Source organism: Papaver somniferum, unplaced genomic scaffold (genome assembly GCF_003573695.1).
Source record: "Papaver somniferum cultivar HN1 unplaced genomic scaffold, ASM357369v1 unplaced-scaffold_3, whole genome shotgun sequence".
Lineage (NCBI taxonomy): Eukaryota > Viridiplantae > Streptophyta > Magnoliopsida > Ranunculales > Papaveraceae > Papaver > Papaver somniferum.
In genome coordinates, this window is record NW_020641039.1 from 935,029 (window position 1) to 952,740 (window position 17,712).

General features: G+C 36.7%; 2 protein-coding genes across 2 annotated transcripts; both read left to right on the forward strand.

Moving 5' to 3' along the window:
* The first annotated feature begins 396 nt into the window (after positions 1 to 396).
* On the forward strand, positions 397 to 2,806 carry LOC113341530 (probable mediator of RNA polymerase II transcription subunit 36b). The gene is made up of 5 exons (XM_026586371.1): positions 397 to 816; positions 920 to 1,015; positions 1,821 to 1,901; positions 1,990 to 2,196; positions 2,308 to 2,806. Exons 1-5 carry the CDS (start codon positions 424 to 426, stop codon positions 2,596 to 2,598), a joined length of 1,068 nt encoding a protein of 355 aa, XP_026442156.1. The 5' UTR covers positions 397 to 423; the 3' UTR covers positions 2,599 to 2,806.
* Positions 2,807 to 12,030: 9,224 nt separating this feature from the next.
* On the forward strand, positions 12,031 to 12,936 carry LOC113341569 (F-box/FBD/LRR-repeat protein At1g16930-like). Its single transcript, XM_026586394.1, has one exon. It carries the CDS (start codon positions 12,031 to 12,033, stop codon positions 12,934 to 12,936), a length of 906 nt encoding a protein of 301 aa, XP_026442179.1.
* The last annotated feature ends 4,776 nt before the right edge of the window (positions 12,937 to 17,712 follow it).

Below are 17,712 nucleotides of genomic sequence, written 5' to 3' on the forward strand. Positions count from 1 at the left end.
CAACCGTCCGGTCCGATTCTTGAAACACCGTTTATAATTACACCAAACTTTTACCGAAGTTGATATGTCCTTGGAAAACAAAAAATCTTGATGCTGCCAAGATCACGGGTAATTTCTTTATGCAGGGTTAAGAGTCCTTAAGACATGAAATTAACTTCGTGTTAAGACAGAGTTAACCCGAAGTTAGGAATCGATTTTTGGTCTGCAGTTATTAGTGGGTGAGGTGTCACACACAGAGTAGCCGAGCCGCAACAAAGTCCATAGAAATTCTGTATTGCGATTGCCAACACGTGTCCACCTTCAGACTCGGGTCATTTAGGTAAAATGCCTTACATGTTAGGGTTTATTAAGACAACTCTCAAAGCCCTCTGAAATTAGTATATCGACCAAAAATAGCTCTTCTCACTTAGCTCACTAGCAGCCATGGCCAATAAACCAGATCCTCTACTTAGTATCGATGAACTGGAGAAGAAAATCAATGCGTTGGGAAGAATTATTAACAATCCTAGTATCTTGGTCGGGAAAGTTGTCGATGACGCTAGGATCAGACGTCAAGCTTTTCAAGCGCTCAGAGATGAAAAAATTAAACAGAGAGATAATGAAATTGAACAGAGAAATAATGAAATTGAAGAGGATCGAAGAAAGAAGTTAGCTCATAATAGAGGAGAAGAATACTTGGATGGTAGAAGAGTGAATTTACAACCAACAGACCATGATGATGTGTTTAAAGATCAAGTTAGAAATGACTGTTTACTTACAAAGATGGTGGTTGATGAGAGATCTGTGATTGGGGGTCCGAAAAGTGTTTTGGTCAAGGTAAGTAACTATGCTTGATTAACTATACTAAGTTGGTTTAAATTCATATATAGGTGTTTATTGTGTAATGAAACTGAAATTTCCGACATTATATTCCATCCAGGATGAAGATGGATCAATGACTCGGTACAGGAGGTGGAATCCCTATACCTGCATGCTTGCTGCGGCGATTCTAAATGGCGTCGAATACTTTGGGATTGTAAGTGCTTACTCAATTTCATCTCTATAGTTGTTGAATAGGGTACCATTTGGAAGGGGGTTGTAATTGGATATAAATGTGGTGAAATCTCTCATGCTGGTGGTGAGTCTTGATTCACGTATTTGCTAGAGCATCACATGTTGACTAAATACTCGCTTTTGTAAAAGTACTTGTAGACAAGTATTGTACTATCTCATCAAATTGCCAATATTCTTGTCCCTGTCAGCTTCCCTTGACCTTGTGTTTGTTTATTCTTAATAAGTGAGATTTTGAGCTTCCAATATTATATCCTCGCTATTATAATTCCGAATTTAATTAAACCAACTTAACCGCTTCATGTTGTGTTATTTGCTTGCCCTGGTCTTGTTTCATTAAGTACTGTCAACAGTATGATCACTTTCCTTTCTCTAACATGTTGCTGAGACTTGTATGTTAACCTGATATGAGATACTACTACAAAAGGAATTGTTTAATTGTATGTTAAATTTCTGAGTAACCAATTTACCTTTGCTTTAGATGCCAACTGAATTTCATAAGGTTTCAGGTGTGAGAATTATCCTAGCCAATTTCAATCTTTGAGATGCCAACTTATATATGGTACTTTTCAATCTTTGAGATCAATTATTGAATAGCATAGGGGACATCCTTAATTTACTGTTGGATTGGACATCCTTAACTAATGAACATTAAGCTGGTTTGCTGGAGAGATGGTTTATTTATTCTTTTAACCTCTGAATGTTGTGTATTTATGCCAACATGTAACATACAACCCAGTTTCTCATGATTACGTTTGAATATCCTGCAGACTAAAGGAGCTACGGTTTTGTATCTTGGTGTGCCAGCTTCGGCAATTACGGTTTCGCATGTATCCGACATCGTCGGACGAGTATGTTTCAGTCTTTAGTTTGTTTTTTCTTTTCATCATTATATGTTGTTTTTTCTTCACTTATGAAGCTATATTGTGCTTTTAATAGGATGGCAAAGTATATGCTGTTGTGTACCTACACAACAGCAGAGGATCTAAATTTGATATGGCAAGGATGCAAGCCTTCAATGACATGGCAATGATACGGGAGAACATTGTACCTATCATTGCAGATGCGGCTGATCCCACCCAGTATAGAATTTTTGTGGATCGCCAAGTTGATGTCATCATCTCTGATGACCAACGAGCTGACCAGGTATAATCACTTCCATTTGTTGTATTGCTGTGTTTTATTTATTTTGATTTATTATTTTTTGTCTTTTATTATAAGAGGATTCTGATTCAGATTGCTATATACTTTTTGCAGTCTACAATACTATCTCTGAATGCAAAGTGTTACCTGAAAAGAAAAGGAAACTTTGCAATGTTCATAAAGCCGGTCGTCATGTCGGTGGTCATGCCTGATTTGGATTCTGAAGAAGATGTATATGCACATGAATTGAAGATGTTGCAGAGGTTAGAACTCACACCATCGGCGGGGGTTCGTCTTGATCCGTACCAGAAGTGCCGTGCTTGTGTGATAGGACGCCGCAAATATAAGGAAGAAGAAAAGAAGATGAAGATGAAGAAGACACTTGATCATGTTCTACAATCTTAGTCTTCATCATGTTCAATCAAATGCTTGTGTATTATGCTAACTTTGTCTTGATACTAGGCTAGACTTTTTGATGGAGAAGTACCCTCTTTCTTTTGTTTTCCATTGTGCATATCCTACTGCTCATGGAATAGACTGGTGGTGTGTTTACATGTTTTAAAACAAGAAGATGTTTTTAGAAGTTCGGCAATATGCGTGCATTGAATCATGATTGGTGGTGTGTGTAGTGCTATATGATTGATAGTTTGGTTGGTCTTTGACAGCTATAGTCGGTATTGTTGCTAAAGGTCTGGACTGAAGTCCTTTTCTATCATATATGTTAGGAAATCAAAACCAACAGACTTTGCAAATTTTTGCTCGCTCACTGGAGGTTCTTGAATTTGAAGATTAGTCAAATTTTGAATTTTGTTACATGGGAATACATTTTAAAAAAAATGTAGCACTTCTTGAATCCAAAATTGTATTCACAGCATGTATATCAGAAATTTCAAATTCAAGCACAACTTTTATTTGGTATAAAGATGCAATCAATCGCTTTTAACCTTTTCAGGAAGCTGCACTTCCACTTTAGCACAACACACCCACACCTTAATTTGTATAGGAAGGTTTCCCTCCTTTCCGCAATTCCTTCATAATTTGTTTGTGACATTGTTGTGTACCTGAGTGAAAGATACGTATTACATTTGATCTAGACAAGACTATTCAAGAGGTAATCCATCCTAAAACTTGCTGCTAACTAAAATGGTTTAATTCAGGTTTGAGTAAATTTCATGGAGATAGGAATTCATTGAGCTGTTGTTGCTGGTTGGTTTCATAAACTGACTAATGGAAATTTCTTGCTATTTTTCAATTTGGAAGCATTTTAAAGAAACCATTCTCTTTACTCAACTCATCAAGTGATTCTTGTAGATCGAAGTGTATGTTTCATCACACTTAACGCATATATGATTAGTTACCATGCTAGGCTTTCTTCCATGAATTGAAATTGCTGCACATAGAGAAGTTGGAGTTCATACCAGATTTATGCACTCTATCTTCTGTGGTAGTAATGAGATTAATTCCTCTTTCGATTTAAAATCTAGTTGATGTATTTGCTATGTGTTCAACTGAGTGCTTGAAAGATGTTTCAAACTATTGGACTTTCTCAGATTTGTCTTGTTGGAATTATGAATCAAGCAAATGTTGATTATCTCCGCTAAATTAACAAGTCTTCTTTTGCGCATTACAGTAGTTTTGTTTCGTTTGGCTTTTACTCTTCATCTGTGAAGAAGAATGGTTGAAATATTTATTAGGATAATTTTGTTAAATACTGAATAGATTGCTTCAACGAACTGAATTTTGTCATTATTACTACCTTTATAGATCTTTCAAACACGAGCAACTGACCTCTTTTCATTAGTGTACCATTTTATACTTCGAATGCATTTAAGATTTATTTGACATGCCCAAGACTAAATCTGAATCATGGGCATGGGTACGTAAGCGTAAGCCTGCGGTCCTGGGCATGTCAAATTTGATTTGCACCTAGTGACTACTAGGCTAGACTTGTGATGGGAAAATGCCCTCTTTCTTTTGTTTTCCATTGTGCATACTTACTGCTCATGGTGGTTGTCATATTGAATAATCGAAGAAAATGCTTTTAAAAGTTTGGCAGTATGCATTGAATTATGATTGTTTAGTTCTACGACTGAGATAGTTTAGTTGGTCTTTGACAGCTATAGTCGGTATTGTTGGTAAGGTCTGGATTGAAGTTCTCGGACTAATGGTTCCAAAATTAACTGAAATATATAGCATATCACTGAAATACTAGATACGGACATACACGTGGGTTCTTGAACCGAAGTTCTCTGTTTACTTTCCAGTACCACCTCCTGCATGATCTATTTTCCATTGGGGCTGTACATATGAAACTATAAACTATAAAGTATTTAAATGACTAGTAAATGAGTTTCTCTGGCTTAGCCTTGTTGTCTTTCTACGAGTTTTCGTTGATGGCATTTGTGATGTGCTTGTATTGATTAGAGACCTTCGAATAAGATAGAACTCTGTAGACATCAGTCTTTTATGGCAAGTGAAACCTCCGTCTACAGACAAGAGATTTTAGTTAAATACTGTTAATGAGATTTGTATTTTAATTACTAGTGTCGCGCCTACACAGTTAATCGGTCCTTGCGCTCAACAAAATAAATTGTTCTGTTGCACACCGGGTATAACTTGAATCAACTGAGTCTTACATCCAAGTTTACGTTTGGCCATGAGCACACATTGTACAATTGCTGGTCTCAGTATATAAATACACAGCATTTTTAAGCATTCAGGTGGTTGTTCACAAATTGTGGTTCGCATTGTATTATGCACATAATTAGGCAACATCACTTTTTTTTTTTCAAAATTTGTATAAAGATCTGCTGGGTAATGCTACAGTAAATACGTTTGGAGCATTAAGTTACTCAAATTAAGTTATTGTGTTTTATTACACGCACTGAATATCTGTTTGTTCTTTTGTTTGGATTTGAAGTAAGGGCGTTTTGCACAAGTGGATTTAAACGTGGTTACTGGCTATGCCCGTGACTGTTGGCGAAATCTAAACTTGTCTAAGGCAAACAAAATGACCAACAGTTCCTTCTCCGTAGTGGTATAGTTCAACTGGGCATCATTCAGTGTTTTGATGGCATAGTAAATCACATTAAGTAATTTGTTTTGTCGTTGATATATAAACTTGTCGACCTCAATAAGAACATTCTCGATCACACCACGAGGAATTTTGACGGATCTATCAGCTAACTGAAGTGTTATCTGGGTAGGTTTCATTTCACCAAGTCCTAGCTTAAGGTACACATGATATGGTAGAAAGTTCACACTGGCTCTTAAGTCAAGCAACGCTTTCTAAACACGGTATTTACCTATTGTGCAAGAAATGGTAGGGGATCCCGGGTCTTTATACTTAGGAGTAGTGGTATTCTGAAAAATAGAACTCATATGACTAGCTAAAGTCCTTCTATTGTACACTATGTTTTCACTTTCGCGTACACAAATCCTTAAGAAACTTGGTTTAAGAGGAAATATGCTTAATTGCATCTAATAATGGAAGGTTGATAGTCACCTGCTTAAAAACCTCCAAAATATGATTAAAGTTGGATTCTCTCTTAGTTGAAATCAGCAGCTGAGGGAGTGGGGCTCTGGGAACAACATGACCCTCATTGGTATCTTTAGAGACTCAATCAGTCTCTTCATTCTCTGGCTTAGAAGGGTGAACTACATCATGTTCACTATCATGCTTGGCAACCTTGTTGTCTACCATTTTACCGCTCCTAAGGGTTTTATCGAGTTCACATGGTTTGATGATTTCTCACCAGCTAAAGATATTTGATGGACTCCCCTAGGATTGGGTTGTGGTTGACTAGGAAAACTTCCATTATCTCTCTCATTTAGAATCTTAGCAATTTGGCCAACTTGAAGTTCTAAGTTAGCAAGATTCTTGGCATTATGTTGAAAATTCTGCTTGGTTTCCTCTTGAAAACTAGCCTGTTTCTTTAGTAACATTTCTTGGGTTTGTGCGAACATGTCCTGTCTCTTTCTTAATATACTAAGAGATTCCTCTAAGCTAGTTATTTAATTATCAAAAGTGTATGGAACAGGGCTTGACCTGAAGAGTTCTTATTATAACCAAAACCTGGGGGAGGATGAGAATTACTAGATTGACCTTGACTTCTAGCCTTTAGACAAAGAGAAATTAGGATGGTTTCTCCAACCAGGGTTGTAGGTCTCTGAGTATGAGTCAAACTCCTGACGGTTTTGAAACCTGGAGTTTTTATCGATAGCACGGAATTTCTCTTCACTAACCTAACCTTTCCTAAACGAGTTATTGGGTTCTATTCCATAACTACAGACTTCAGAGGCTTTAATTCTATCATTAGGTTCAACAAGGGACCTATTTTTAGACTGACCCATTTCCAAAGCTTCTAACCTTCTAGACAAAGCAACAAACTTAGCATCTGACTTAAAACTCGTATCTACCACATTGGTGCTACTTCTATTAACAAGGATTCTTTAGGGGGTTCAACACAAGACTCTTACTGTTGGGATTTTTCAGCTACATCTTCTAACAAAAAAAATGATTCATTATCGTTTTTACTCGTGAACCTATCAGCGCACATAGACTCGACCATGGATTTTGTCGAATAGTCTAAACCCTCATAATGAATTTCAACTAGTTTCATTTTCTCGAACCCATGGTGAGGACATTGCGACAAAAGATCATTAAATATCTCTAAAAACTTATAAAGAGATTCTCCTTATTGTTGTATATTGGCACTAATTTTCTGCCTAACAGATGCAGTTCTATGCTTAGGGAAAAACTTCTAGTAGAAAGCAGCGGTAAGTTCGTCCCATGTTTCTATAGACTCAGATGGTAGGTTATGCAGCCATGACTTGGCTTTATCTCTCAAGGAAAAGGGGAACATCCTAAGTTTCAAGACTTCATCACTATGGTCTTTAATCTTAGTTGTTCCGCAAATTTCTTCAAAGTCCCTAACATGAAAATAAGGGTTTTCATCGTCTTTTCCTAAGAATATAGGGATCATCTGAAGGATACCAGGTTTGAACTCATAATTAGCCGTAGAGGCTGGCAATTTAATGCACGAAGCTCGATTGGTCCTAGTTGGGTACATGTAATCTTTCAAAGTAGCCATTGTTGTCATACTAAACTACTAGGGTATTTTCTTCACGAAGAGATAGATTCTCAAAACTAAAGTTTCCGAAAACAGGGATCTCAAAAGAAGAGTCTTCAAGCTCCCCGCTTCCACAATAAGAACTACTAGGTTTTTCGCTAATCAATCGACCTAGAGTATCTATTTTCCAAGCCTGCTCTCTAATAACCTCGGGTATACACTAGAAAAACAAAAATAAAAAGAAAAGTCCTAAGGAAGTGAGGTTCTAAGCAAACACACGACAGGATGAATCCACCAAAGCAAACCTAAAGATTCCTAGCAAACAACAAGCATGATGGCTTCACTTAAATTGCTTCTAGACCAGCTTCTACTTTTTCGAAAGGGAATTCGTTACAATCTAAACAAACCTCTCTAGAATCAATTTGAATAAAGTGAGTCGAAGAGAAGTAGGGGAAGCTCAGAGGAGCTTTGATACCCTTTGGCAACACTTCCTTGGGTTACAAGGCGGCTCTAATCGATTTACAGTAATCTTCCTGAACTTCAAAGTATGCTTAAAAGAGCAACCAATATTTTTCGAACTACTTTCCTATTAAGCTCGTTATCCTATAGGTCTCGTTCTAGTCAATATTTTAAGCTTGGGTTCGCGTTTGGTTTTTTTTCCTAAGACGGGCAAGAAGAGAACGATGATGAAATCCGAACCCTTACCTTGTATGGCTAGTCCTTGCCCTTTACTAGGAAATTAATATCCGTATTCAGTACGCAACATATATTCACCTTAAGGCAGACAGTAAACCCGCTGACAGGGGATTCGTGGGTGTTTCGAAAAACTTACCTCCCTTACCAGACGGCGAAGAACCGTTGTAGTCGACTCGGACCACGAATCCCATGTAATGTACGAACCCGAGGGGTTGAGACAATATCGTAATTGTCGTCCTTCTATGCAAACGGTTTAATATCTAAAACTACCCTTCCATAGGGTTTAAATAAAAGAATAATGTCCCAAAATCCACAGTCCAAAGTCCAAAAATAAAATTCAAAAGAAAAAAAAAAGTACAAGAATATAAGATATCCTAATACAATCTAAAAAAAAATAAAAACTAAAAATAAAATCTAATAACGGTCCCTACTTAGCTGGTCATCCCCGTTCCCCAATGTTTGATGCTTTCCAGGAGGTCCCAGGTTCAAGTCTACAATGACGTAATATTGCAGGAATTAACATGGAAGGTAGAGTTGGCATGCCCCCCTTGTGACAAAATCTCCCCCCCCCCCCCATTCCGCCGTTTCGGCTCCCCTTGGAAAGGTTACCCATGAGGCCCGCTGGTAGGCTAGCACAGCAACCTGTTCAATTAATGTAATAGTATGTCGTTGGAGCCTATCTTGTTAGGCTTCCACCTAGTTTCATGTAATAATCATTATCCATAATGAAGGAAGATGTAATTTTAAAAACCTAATAATAAAATGCTTTGTCTTTCTTTTCCTTTTCTTTTAGCCTTTATCTTTGGCTCCTAATCTCTTAGTCACCAAAGTCTTTGGCTTAAATTCTTTTCGGTCCAAACTCCAAACCTGTAGCACAAAGAAATGTACCCAAAGAAACTTAAAATAGAACAAAGAGAAAATAAAAATATAAAAAATAAATCTAAAACTCTAACTTAAAAATAAGTACGCATCGGCGGCACCAAAAATTCATATGATTTTAAAGTATTGTAGTAAAAGATTCGTTGAGACTTGTGAAAGAAATAATTTTTAGATTTATCAAAACTAAAGAAAACTCAATCAAAAGTTGATTTCAGGATTTCAAATAGACCAAGGCTCATGATTCCACTATTCTTTCTAGTTGATTGGTTTAACAATATTATTCTTAGAATTATTATTAAGCTCTTTTTTTTCATTAATTCACTATTAATCCATAAGATGTCCAAATATTAAATTGTAATCCCTAAGTATGAATTATCAAAGAAATAAATCTAAGCATAACACGTCAAATTGATTAAAAACTAATTAAGAAAACCATTTTTTTCTTTTTTTATGTTGATCTTAGTGAATTAAATAAAATAAATAATTAAAGAAATTGTAAAAATAAATTACCAACCAAGCATGAATGAATAGTTTGCTCTGTTGCCTCGATCACCGGGTACTTAGCCTCTCATCATGTTGAAAAACCTCTCAAAATAATTCATTGATACTCACAAATGTTTTACAATTAATGAAAAGGATAAAAAATGGTGAAAATCGGGTTTTGTAACAATTATATTTGTTACACAGAACGATAATTGGAAAGTATTGTTGTTACTGTAGCGTATACGACTGCCCCCAACTTTCGCATTCGATGTAGCAGTTACGAGAGTTCGTTGGCGTCTTATGTTCTTCGTTTTCTTGGAGAGCAGCAGCAGCAAAAATGTCTGCAACTTGATTTTCTCGACTTTGTGATGTTCCTAACTCTATCCTATCGACCCCAAACTCTCGGTACACCGTATTCAACATCCCAGCAACCTATTTATACCCATATCATGCATTGAATCTCGTCATAACTTCAAATATTTTCACTTTATTATTTTTATTCTCACGGCAATAATTTGCATTTTTTTATATTCAACGTGTTCTCGGCTTTCAAACCTTCCTTGTTTATCTTCTTCACGTTCCAGAAAAACCTTCCTTGTTTTTCTGCAACTTGATTTCCAATCGTGGGAATAGACTTTTTTGGACCCTTACGAATGCTTAGTCCAGGTTAGATTTGATGATATTTCTTGTCAATTACCTATATGGTGCGTCAATGGGCCATTGCTTTGTCGGAGTGTCTCAGCGATTGTTCGTTGAACATACAAAATACGGGTGAAATTTGGTAATTGTGTTTTTCACTACTGTTATCAGTTTGAGGTTTACAGTTTCCCTTCAGTTTCCCCACCTTTTCTCCCCTTTGGCTCTATGAACTATGGAGGTGAACTACAGAAGGATTCATACAGGTTTTGTGGCAATATAGTTAGGTTTCCACTGTCTTGGATTTTTGACAAAGTAACAAACTACAATGTACCATATATTGAGCAGTGCAGGTGTGTAAAACCAGTTGGAGTGTGGCTGTGTTGAGAGAACTACAATGTACCATATATTGAGAGACAAGCAGTTGGAGTGTGGCTGTGTTGAGAGAACTCAAAAACCAGTTCTCCTTGCAATTTCCAAAATCAGATGGAGGGTTATGATTGGAGGTTTAGCTTACACATAGCTTGGAGATCAAAGAGAAAGAGATGAACATCTTTGAAATTGTGTGTCATAACGACTTCTCCTCTTAAATGTAAATTATTTTTTCTCTGCTTTAGGACCAAAGCAGGTGTGTAAAATAATATTCATTTGTTGCATTAGTTGAACTACAAAAAGGGATCCCGACTTTTACAATCAAAACTTCGTATCATTTGTTGGGAGTTTGCTACATTGATCACATGCTAAAACTGTTGAAATAGTAGATCTGAAGAAAATTTGAGGATCTTATATTAAATTAGAAATGTTTTAATTAAGTTGTTAGTTTGTTCAAAGCATCAATTCCTATTAGGACGTAAATGACACAAAATATGTAATTGGATTTGGCTGGAGAAAAATAAAAATGGAGCTTACATTTCAATATTTCTAGTGAATATTTTCTAATTATGGGGGTGAATGTGGTGATCTTAGAATGTGTCACGACCAACACATTACTCAGAATTTTCAGATATTGTAGTCAATTTTGTTGTAATCCCCTATTTCACCAGAGTTTATCCACTTTATTTTCTTTCAAATTTATACTCTGACAATGTGACTCTATCTTTCCTACCCATTGGACATTCTTAGGGTATGTCCAGAATTTCCCTGCATAAAATCGATCAATGTTGATACTAAATACCTATGGAACTGAGGTATTTCATCCCCATCTCTACCCGAATAGCTGCAGATGTAGAGATCATCAATGAAAAATTCATCACTAGTACTGCGTAGTTTACAACATTGCTTCTGATAGAGCCATGTTTGTGCTCCTTAAGCTGATGCTTGAACCCTTAATAAACAATGGAAAGAGAAGCTCTTGATATGTTAGTTGAAGAGTGGAAGGGTGTGGTTTTATAGGTCAACTTCTTTCCATGTTGCCAACAAGTTCATCGACATGCTAGGAAGTGTATTCGTTCCATAAACGATTATTATTTAAGCTTGTTCCACCAAAAGCTGCAATAAGAACACAAAACTGGCACCATAATCCAGTCTTTCCTGTACACAGCCGTAAAGGACCATAGGCAATGGAAATTTCAATTACCAGGCTTGCGACATTGGGTTGAAATTAAGGGCATTCTAGTAAATGCCCCAAATTTCCTTCTAAAATCAACACAGCCCTAGAATTTCAGTAAAATTTTTATATAGAAACTGAGAGTGTGAGTAAATCAGATGAGGGGTTGTGATGAGATTCCTTGTCTGATGAGGGAAGCTTTACACATAGCTTGGAGATGGACACAATCCTTGAAAATCAACACAATGATTTCTCCTCTCAAATTTAAATTGTGATTTCCTCGATTGTACAAGATGTTTTCCCCATGATTATTAGCCGTTAGATTTTGTTGGCAACCCTAGCAAGCATTAAAGGTGAACTTAAAACCCTACATATCCCTTGGTTTCCTTTATATATTCTCGCTTCACTTCCAACCAGCCCACAACTTATTGAACCCTAGCCGTCACTTCACTCGCAACTGCCTTATCCCGTATAACCAGAACCACTAGAAGATATCTCTTGTTACAACAAGAAAAAGAAATACAAATGGAAGGAAATCTAGTCGATCGAATCAGCATGTTAGACAACAACACTCTCAATCACATTCTTTCACTTACAGACACTAAATCAGCAGTTCGAACATCTGCGTTGTCAAAGAAATGGGTGGGTTTATGGAAGGATCAGCACAAGTTAGAGTTCTATTCAAGCATGTTTCCTACTGATTTGTCGTTCTTTGCGTTCGTGAACAAGGTGCTTCAAGATCGAAACTCAGCTATAAAGATCGACAGCATTAAGGTTGTTTACAACGGCGGCTCAGCCTCATTTCCTGATCAAGTTTCTAACTGGTTACATGCTGCTAGTGAAGCAGAAGCAGCAGAGATAATAATAAGTAGCAGACAGGAGAGAGACTGCGTCGTTCCTGTGCAAGTTTTCTCCAATCCAAGATTGAAGTATTTGGATCTGGATTTACACTGCAGAATTAGTATTCCAACTCCAGATCAGCTTGATCTACCAGAAGTGACGCATGTGAAGATAAGAAACACAAACTTCGATCAGCCAGATCTGGGTCTAGATCTGACATCAAACTCTCCCAAATTGGAATATCTGGATTTTGGTCATATTCAAACTCGTGGTGACGGCATCAACATCACAGTTATATCCCAGTCTCTCAGAGATTTAAAAGTGAAAATCAGATATGGTGTTGGAGATCTTTACCGTCCAAGTATGATGAATGTTCATGCTCCTGCAATGTCATCTCTGGTCTCCTACTGTGTAGACAAACTCGTGCTTCAAGATGTCTCGGCCTTGCAGAGTGCCGATGTAGCTGTAATAAAGCCAAATCTTCCGGTAGCCAAGCATAACTTACAATTTCTACAACAAATGGTTGGGGTTAAGGATATGAGGATCTCCTTCTTTCCCACTTCTCAGGTAACGACTTGTCTTCAAATTTGAAGTTGTGATTTAAGAACATAATGCTGTTTCTAGTGGTCTACTTATAACTTATATTCTGTTGGTTGAATAATGTTGATTCTCTTAGTTAATTACCTTGTAATACACATTTCTAATGTTAATTTTTGTGTCACCAGGGTGCCCCAGCAGGTTTGGTTTTTCTCAATCTTCAAAATTTACACCTAAGTTTGTGTAACATGACGGCATCACCCATATCTCCTCATTTGTTCGCTGTTCTCCCCATGTCCAGTTTCTCAGGGTAAAACTTTATAAGCAGGTCAGTTTGATCACTTGTATTTAGAAATTGAAAAAAGATGTCATTTGTTGCATAAATCAAGATATGTTGTTACACAATTTTTTGAAAAATAGCCTTTTCCAGTATCATTGATGTTTTCCTAATTCCAATTACTTATGATTGTCATATGCAAAATCATTCCAGTTGCAGGACCCACATTTGGAGGCGGATGACTTGGTTATTCCAGATTTTGGAGCAATGTCAAACCTGAAATATGTGGTGATTGAGAACCTACATGGGCGGGCCTCTGAAATTGCTTTTATCAAGTTTTTGGTTGGGAATGTCTTTGTCTTGGAGAACATATGTCTGAAATATGCACCAGCTGCTGCTAGAGTTGGAATTGAGACTATTCATTCCTTTCACCGGGATTTGAAGCATATCCGCCAACAGAGACCTTTATCTTTTCCCACCCAGTTCACCTTTTCCAACATCTAGTTTCTGTTTTCATGACCTATAAGGCTTACTGTATTATCTTATGTACTTTTGAGATGCACTTTTCACCTGTGGTGTAACTTATTATGAATGTAGTGAAGTTGTCGAACTCCACATGAATATTATTAGAGTTTGGTTTATTTGGTTTCTTTGGCATGTCTTGTTTTTTATCATTTCTTTCCCTCTCATGTGATTTTCACATTTATATTTGCGCAGATCAAACTCTGTTTATTTTTTCATCCCCTCCAACGACAACAAACAAGATCACAGCTTGAACTGTGGCCGGTAAGCTGATTAGTCAGTGGCAGTCACTGTAAAGAGTCTTAAGGACGGCTAGCTATGGGTAATCTGGAGTTGAAATTAGATATAATTGGAGTTCTCTCGAATAATTTGACCAGTAATGTGATGTATAGCTGTGGATTCATATATATTGAGAGTGCTGAATGGTGTACGAATGTAGGTTTGTTTTAGAAAATCGAAATTGCAGGGAAGATGAAGTAAAAACCGTAGGCAAATTCAGGAAAAGAGATATCTCCTCATAAACACTGGGAAGCAAACAAAATGTTCGACAAAAAGACTCACAGAAACAGCCCCAACCCTCCATCATTAACTCGTCTGAACTCCACCTCAATTTTTAGTAAATTACACCAGCATCAGTTTGGGTTGAACAATTGTTAGATTTCACCTTCTCTTGTGGAATACCCACGAACTGGTGTCGTGAACTTGTTTAGAGTGGCGATGGCGCAATGCCATGTTGAGTTTTGCAAATGCCCTCCAATAAAGGAGGTAACTCTAACCGAAATATGATGTTAACCAAAATCGTTACTTGACTTGTTTGACTAATGCGTCAACCACCCAAACTCAAAGATGGACAACCTTAGAACCCAAATTCTAAGAGATATCAAAATCTACAACCCAAACACTAATTTACTCTTCACATTGGTTTATCCAAAATTTTAGCTATGCATAACTGGCTTTGGTAAATCGAGTCTAAATCTGTACCGTTTTCAAAATAGAAAAATCTAATTTGAGTGACCAGAGAGTTAGAACACAAGAGAATATTAGGGGCATTCAAGTAAATTTTAAGAAAATTCCTATATAATGAATCAAACCCTACAATTTCAATAGAAGGTGAGGGAGGAGGCGGTGTTGGGGAAAAACCTGGAAACCGGAGTTCTGCTTGAAATTTCCACAATCAGATGGGTGTTTATGATAAAATCTATTGTTTGATGTGGGAATCTTTACATATAGCTTGAGGATCTAAGACAAGAGATATCACAGATCTTTGAAATCGGCACCATGACAAATTTAAATTTTAGTATCTTATGGAACAACCTGATTTCGGAAGCAGTACCCATTCATCAAGTAAGTTCTTTAAAATAATGGAGTTTTGATATATTTTCCGGTATGTTAGCCCAGCGTATTATTAACTATCATGTTTGGTTTTGCTACGCAGGGTTGTTCTAGTATTCATATGAGATATTGGGCTGGGTCTATCAGGTGTAAAGGGCTGCTGACCTTACCACCAGAATTGATACTTTGAACGGTTGAAATGTTAGATCTGTAAACATGTTTTAAGTTGTTTGTTAAGTATCAATTTGTATATAGTTTTATAAGCAGTAGGATTTCTACTTGTAGCCTTGGCTCGTCTAAACATAACATGATCAGCTCCGAGACTGGAATTATGATGATGATGATAGTTAGATTACACACATGTCCTGGTGCTTGATAGAAAACTTTGATCAAACTAATCTCATCCAAGTGATGATAATTCTTGTCAATTACCTGCAAAGAAGACTTAAGTTGGTGCAGATCATTTTCTGAATGTTGCATCTTATTTTTTGTAATTGTATACTTCTGTAGCTCGTACGCAACCATGCTTCTTGCCTTAGTATTTTGTCAATGTTTTACCGACTGTAGATATGTTAAACTTTTTGCTATTATTACTTTTTTTATGAATTCTTTTCATCAACGTATCCATGCACAAAATGAATTTAGGATTTGCAGCTTATCCCTCTAAAGATTATGGTCCAAGATTCCATGTAGTTTTAAATATTAGTTTCTTGGGATGCATTGAGACCTGAAATAATGGATGCTCGATTCCTCGGCCTTGGACAAAGTTTAGTTTACCCCGCAAGACCACATTTTGGGCTGTCTCGCAGCATTTTGGTTGATTTCAATTTGTGTCCACTGGTCAAATCTTACTCAAGGCACTATATTGTTGTCTTAACTTGAAGAAGAGTAATTCTTAGGCTTTTAATCTCATTATCAAGATTAGGAAATCCTTGAAACTATAGGCAGTACCTGTAGATGTAAAGGGTCGGGCTTCTTCGGGCCAGTGATCTTACGCTCTAGACTTTAGTACATTTTAAATTCCATCTGTTCAGAGAAGGAAGAAAAGTGCGTGCTGCTCTAGACCTTCCAATCTATTCAGTGGAGCATATTTTAGCTTTGTCCTGCTCTGAATCTTTGACACTAGTTCAGCAAAGGAATTTCAACTGTTGCTATTTGGATAGTGCTACTACCGCTTTCTTCACTTGATCCAAAAATAGACTGACACCACAACAAAAATGGTAAAGCTGAATCACTCATATAGTACTGCCTACACATTTAAGTCAGAACCTAGAAGCATTTGCATCAATTATAACAAAGCAACGCGATAGAAATAGGGCAAAAGAAAATGAATTCCAGCAGAGCATAGATATAAATTAGAACTCCACTTCATTGGGATAAATGGTAGGTCGTATGCACTGCCGAAAAGAAACAATAAATAACAAAAACTGCCAGTGCAAGAACTACTCACAGTATTAAAATCCATTTCATTCAGTATGTCTCTCACTGTATAGTGCGCATCTCTTCTCAGATAGGTTCTTCCTTCAGCTTAGTGCTTGCTTTGCCTTTTCCTGGAGCAAAAAACAAAGGGACACTATGTATTAGATGAGACGATTTAGAAATAGTGCACCTTCGTTTTAAATATATTCAATTGCAATTTAACAAAGTATTCAACATTTCATTAAAACAAATGAAATCTAGGACAGACAAAGTAAATCCAGTAAAACTTCTCAAACATTTTTATGTGTTGGAAAATCGGACAAACTCCACTGATATCAGTGCGTATCCATTAAGATCCATTCAAAGTAGAAAGGAAATATGCCCAAGTATGGTTAGACAGACAGTCTAACAGCCTAAAACCTATTCAACTATGCTTTCGTACATTAACCATAGTGGGATTTGTGGTAGACACTAGCAAAAATGTTTAACGTGAGCAATAACCACCTGAAAGAACCCAATAAGGCCATGACCAAATCAACAAATCAAAATCATTATGCTCCATTTTCCTGAAATTGAAAATGAATGACTTCCCATTAGCAAATTGACAGAACACCAGAAAACCGAATGCTAAAAACTTGGTTATATTAAAAATACATATTGAAATTCTTTGACACAGTAGACCAGAATGGCATATTGAAATAATGATGCTACAATTGGACTAGTGTACTCCCTGATTTCAGTAAATGGTACAGCCACAGACAACATTAACCTTAACCACTGAAAGTTTTCAAATAAAACTAGCCTTTGCTCTTTCATTTTCGGAAAAAAGGAACTCTCCATATTGAGAGGCAATAGGTCCTCTCTTGTTCCATAACCATGCCCGTGCAGTCATAGATTTATAAATTGCAAAAGGTGGTATTTATGCTTCTTGATATGATACATGGCCCGGTGCAAGAAATTGAACAAACATTGCAGAATCTCTACGAAGTTGAGCAACCATTACTATTGGAATTTAAAAAGTGCGCCCTCTTAATCAACCCTTTAGGATTCCAAGAAGTAGAACCTGTTCTCGGACACCACACTCAAGAAAGATCTGTAAAGTGATGGTTTTATTTGAATATTTTTAAATGAAATGTAAAAGTAGTTTCTATTTGAATACTAGATAGTTTTAATTAAAATAAAATAATTATATTTGAAATATTTGAATTAAATTACGTCCATAAACTACACATTTCTTTGACCATTTTCTTCCTGACCAAAGACCCAGTTGTTTGGTTTTC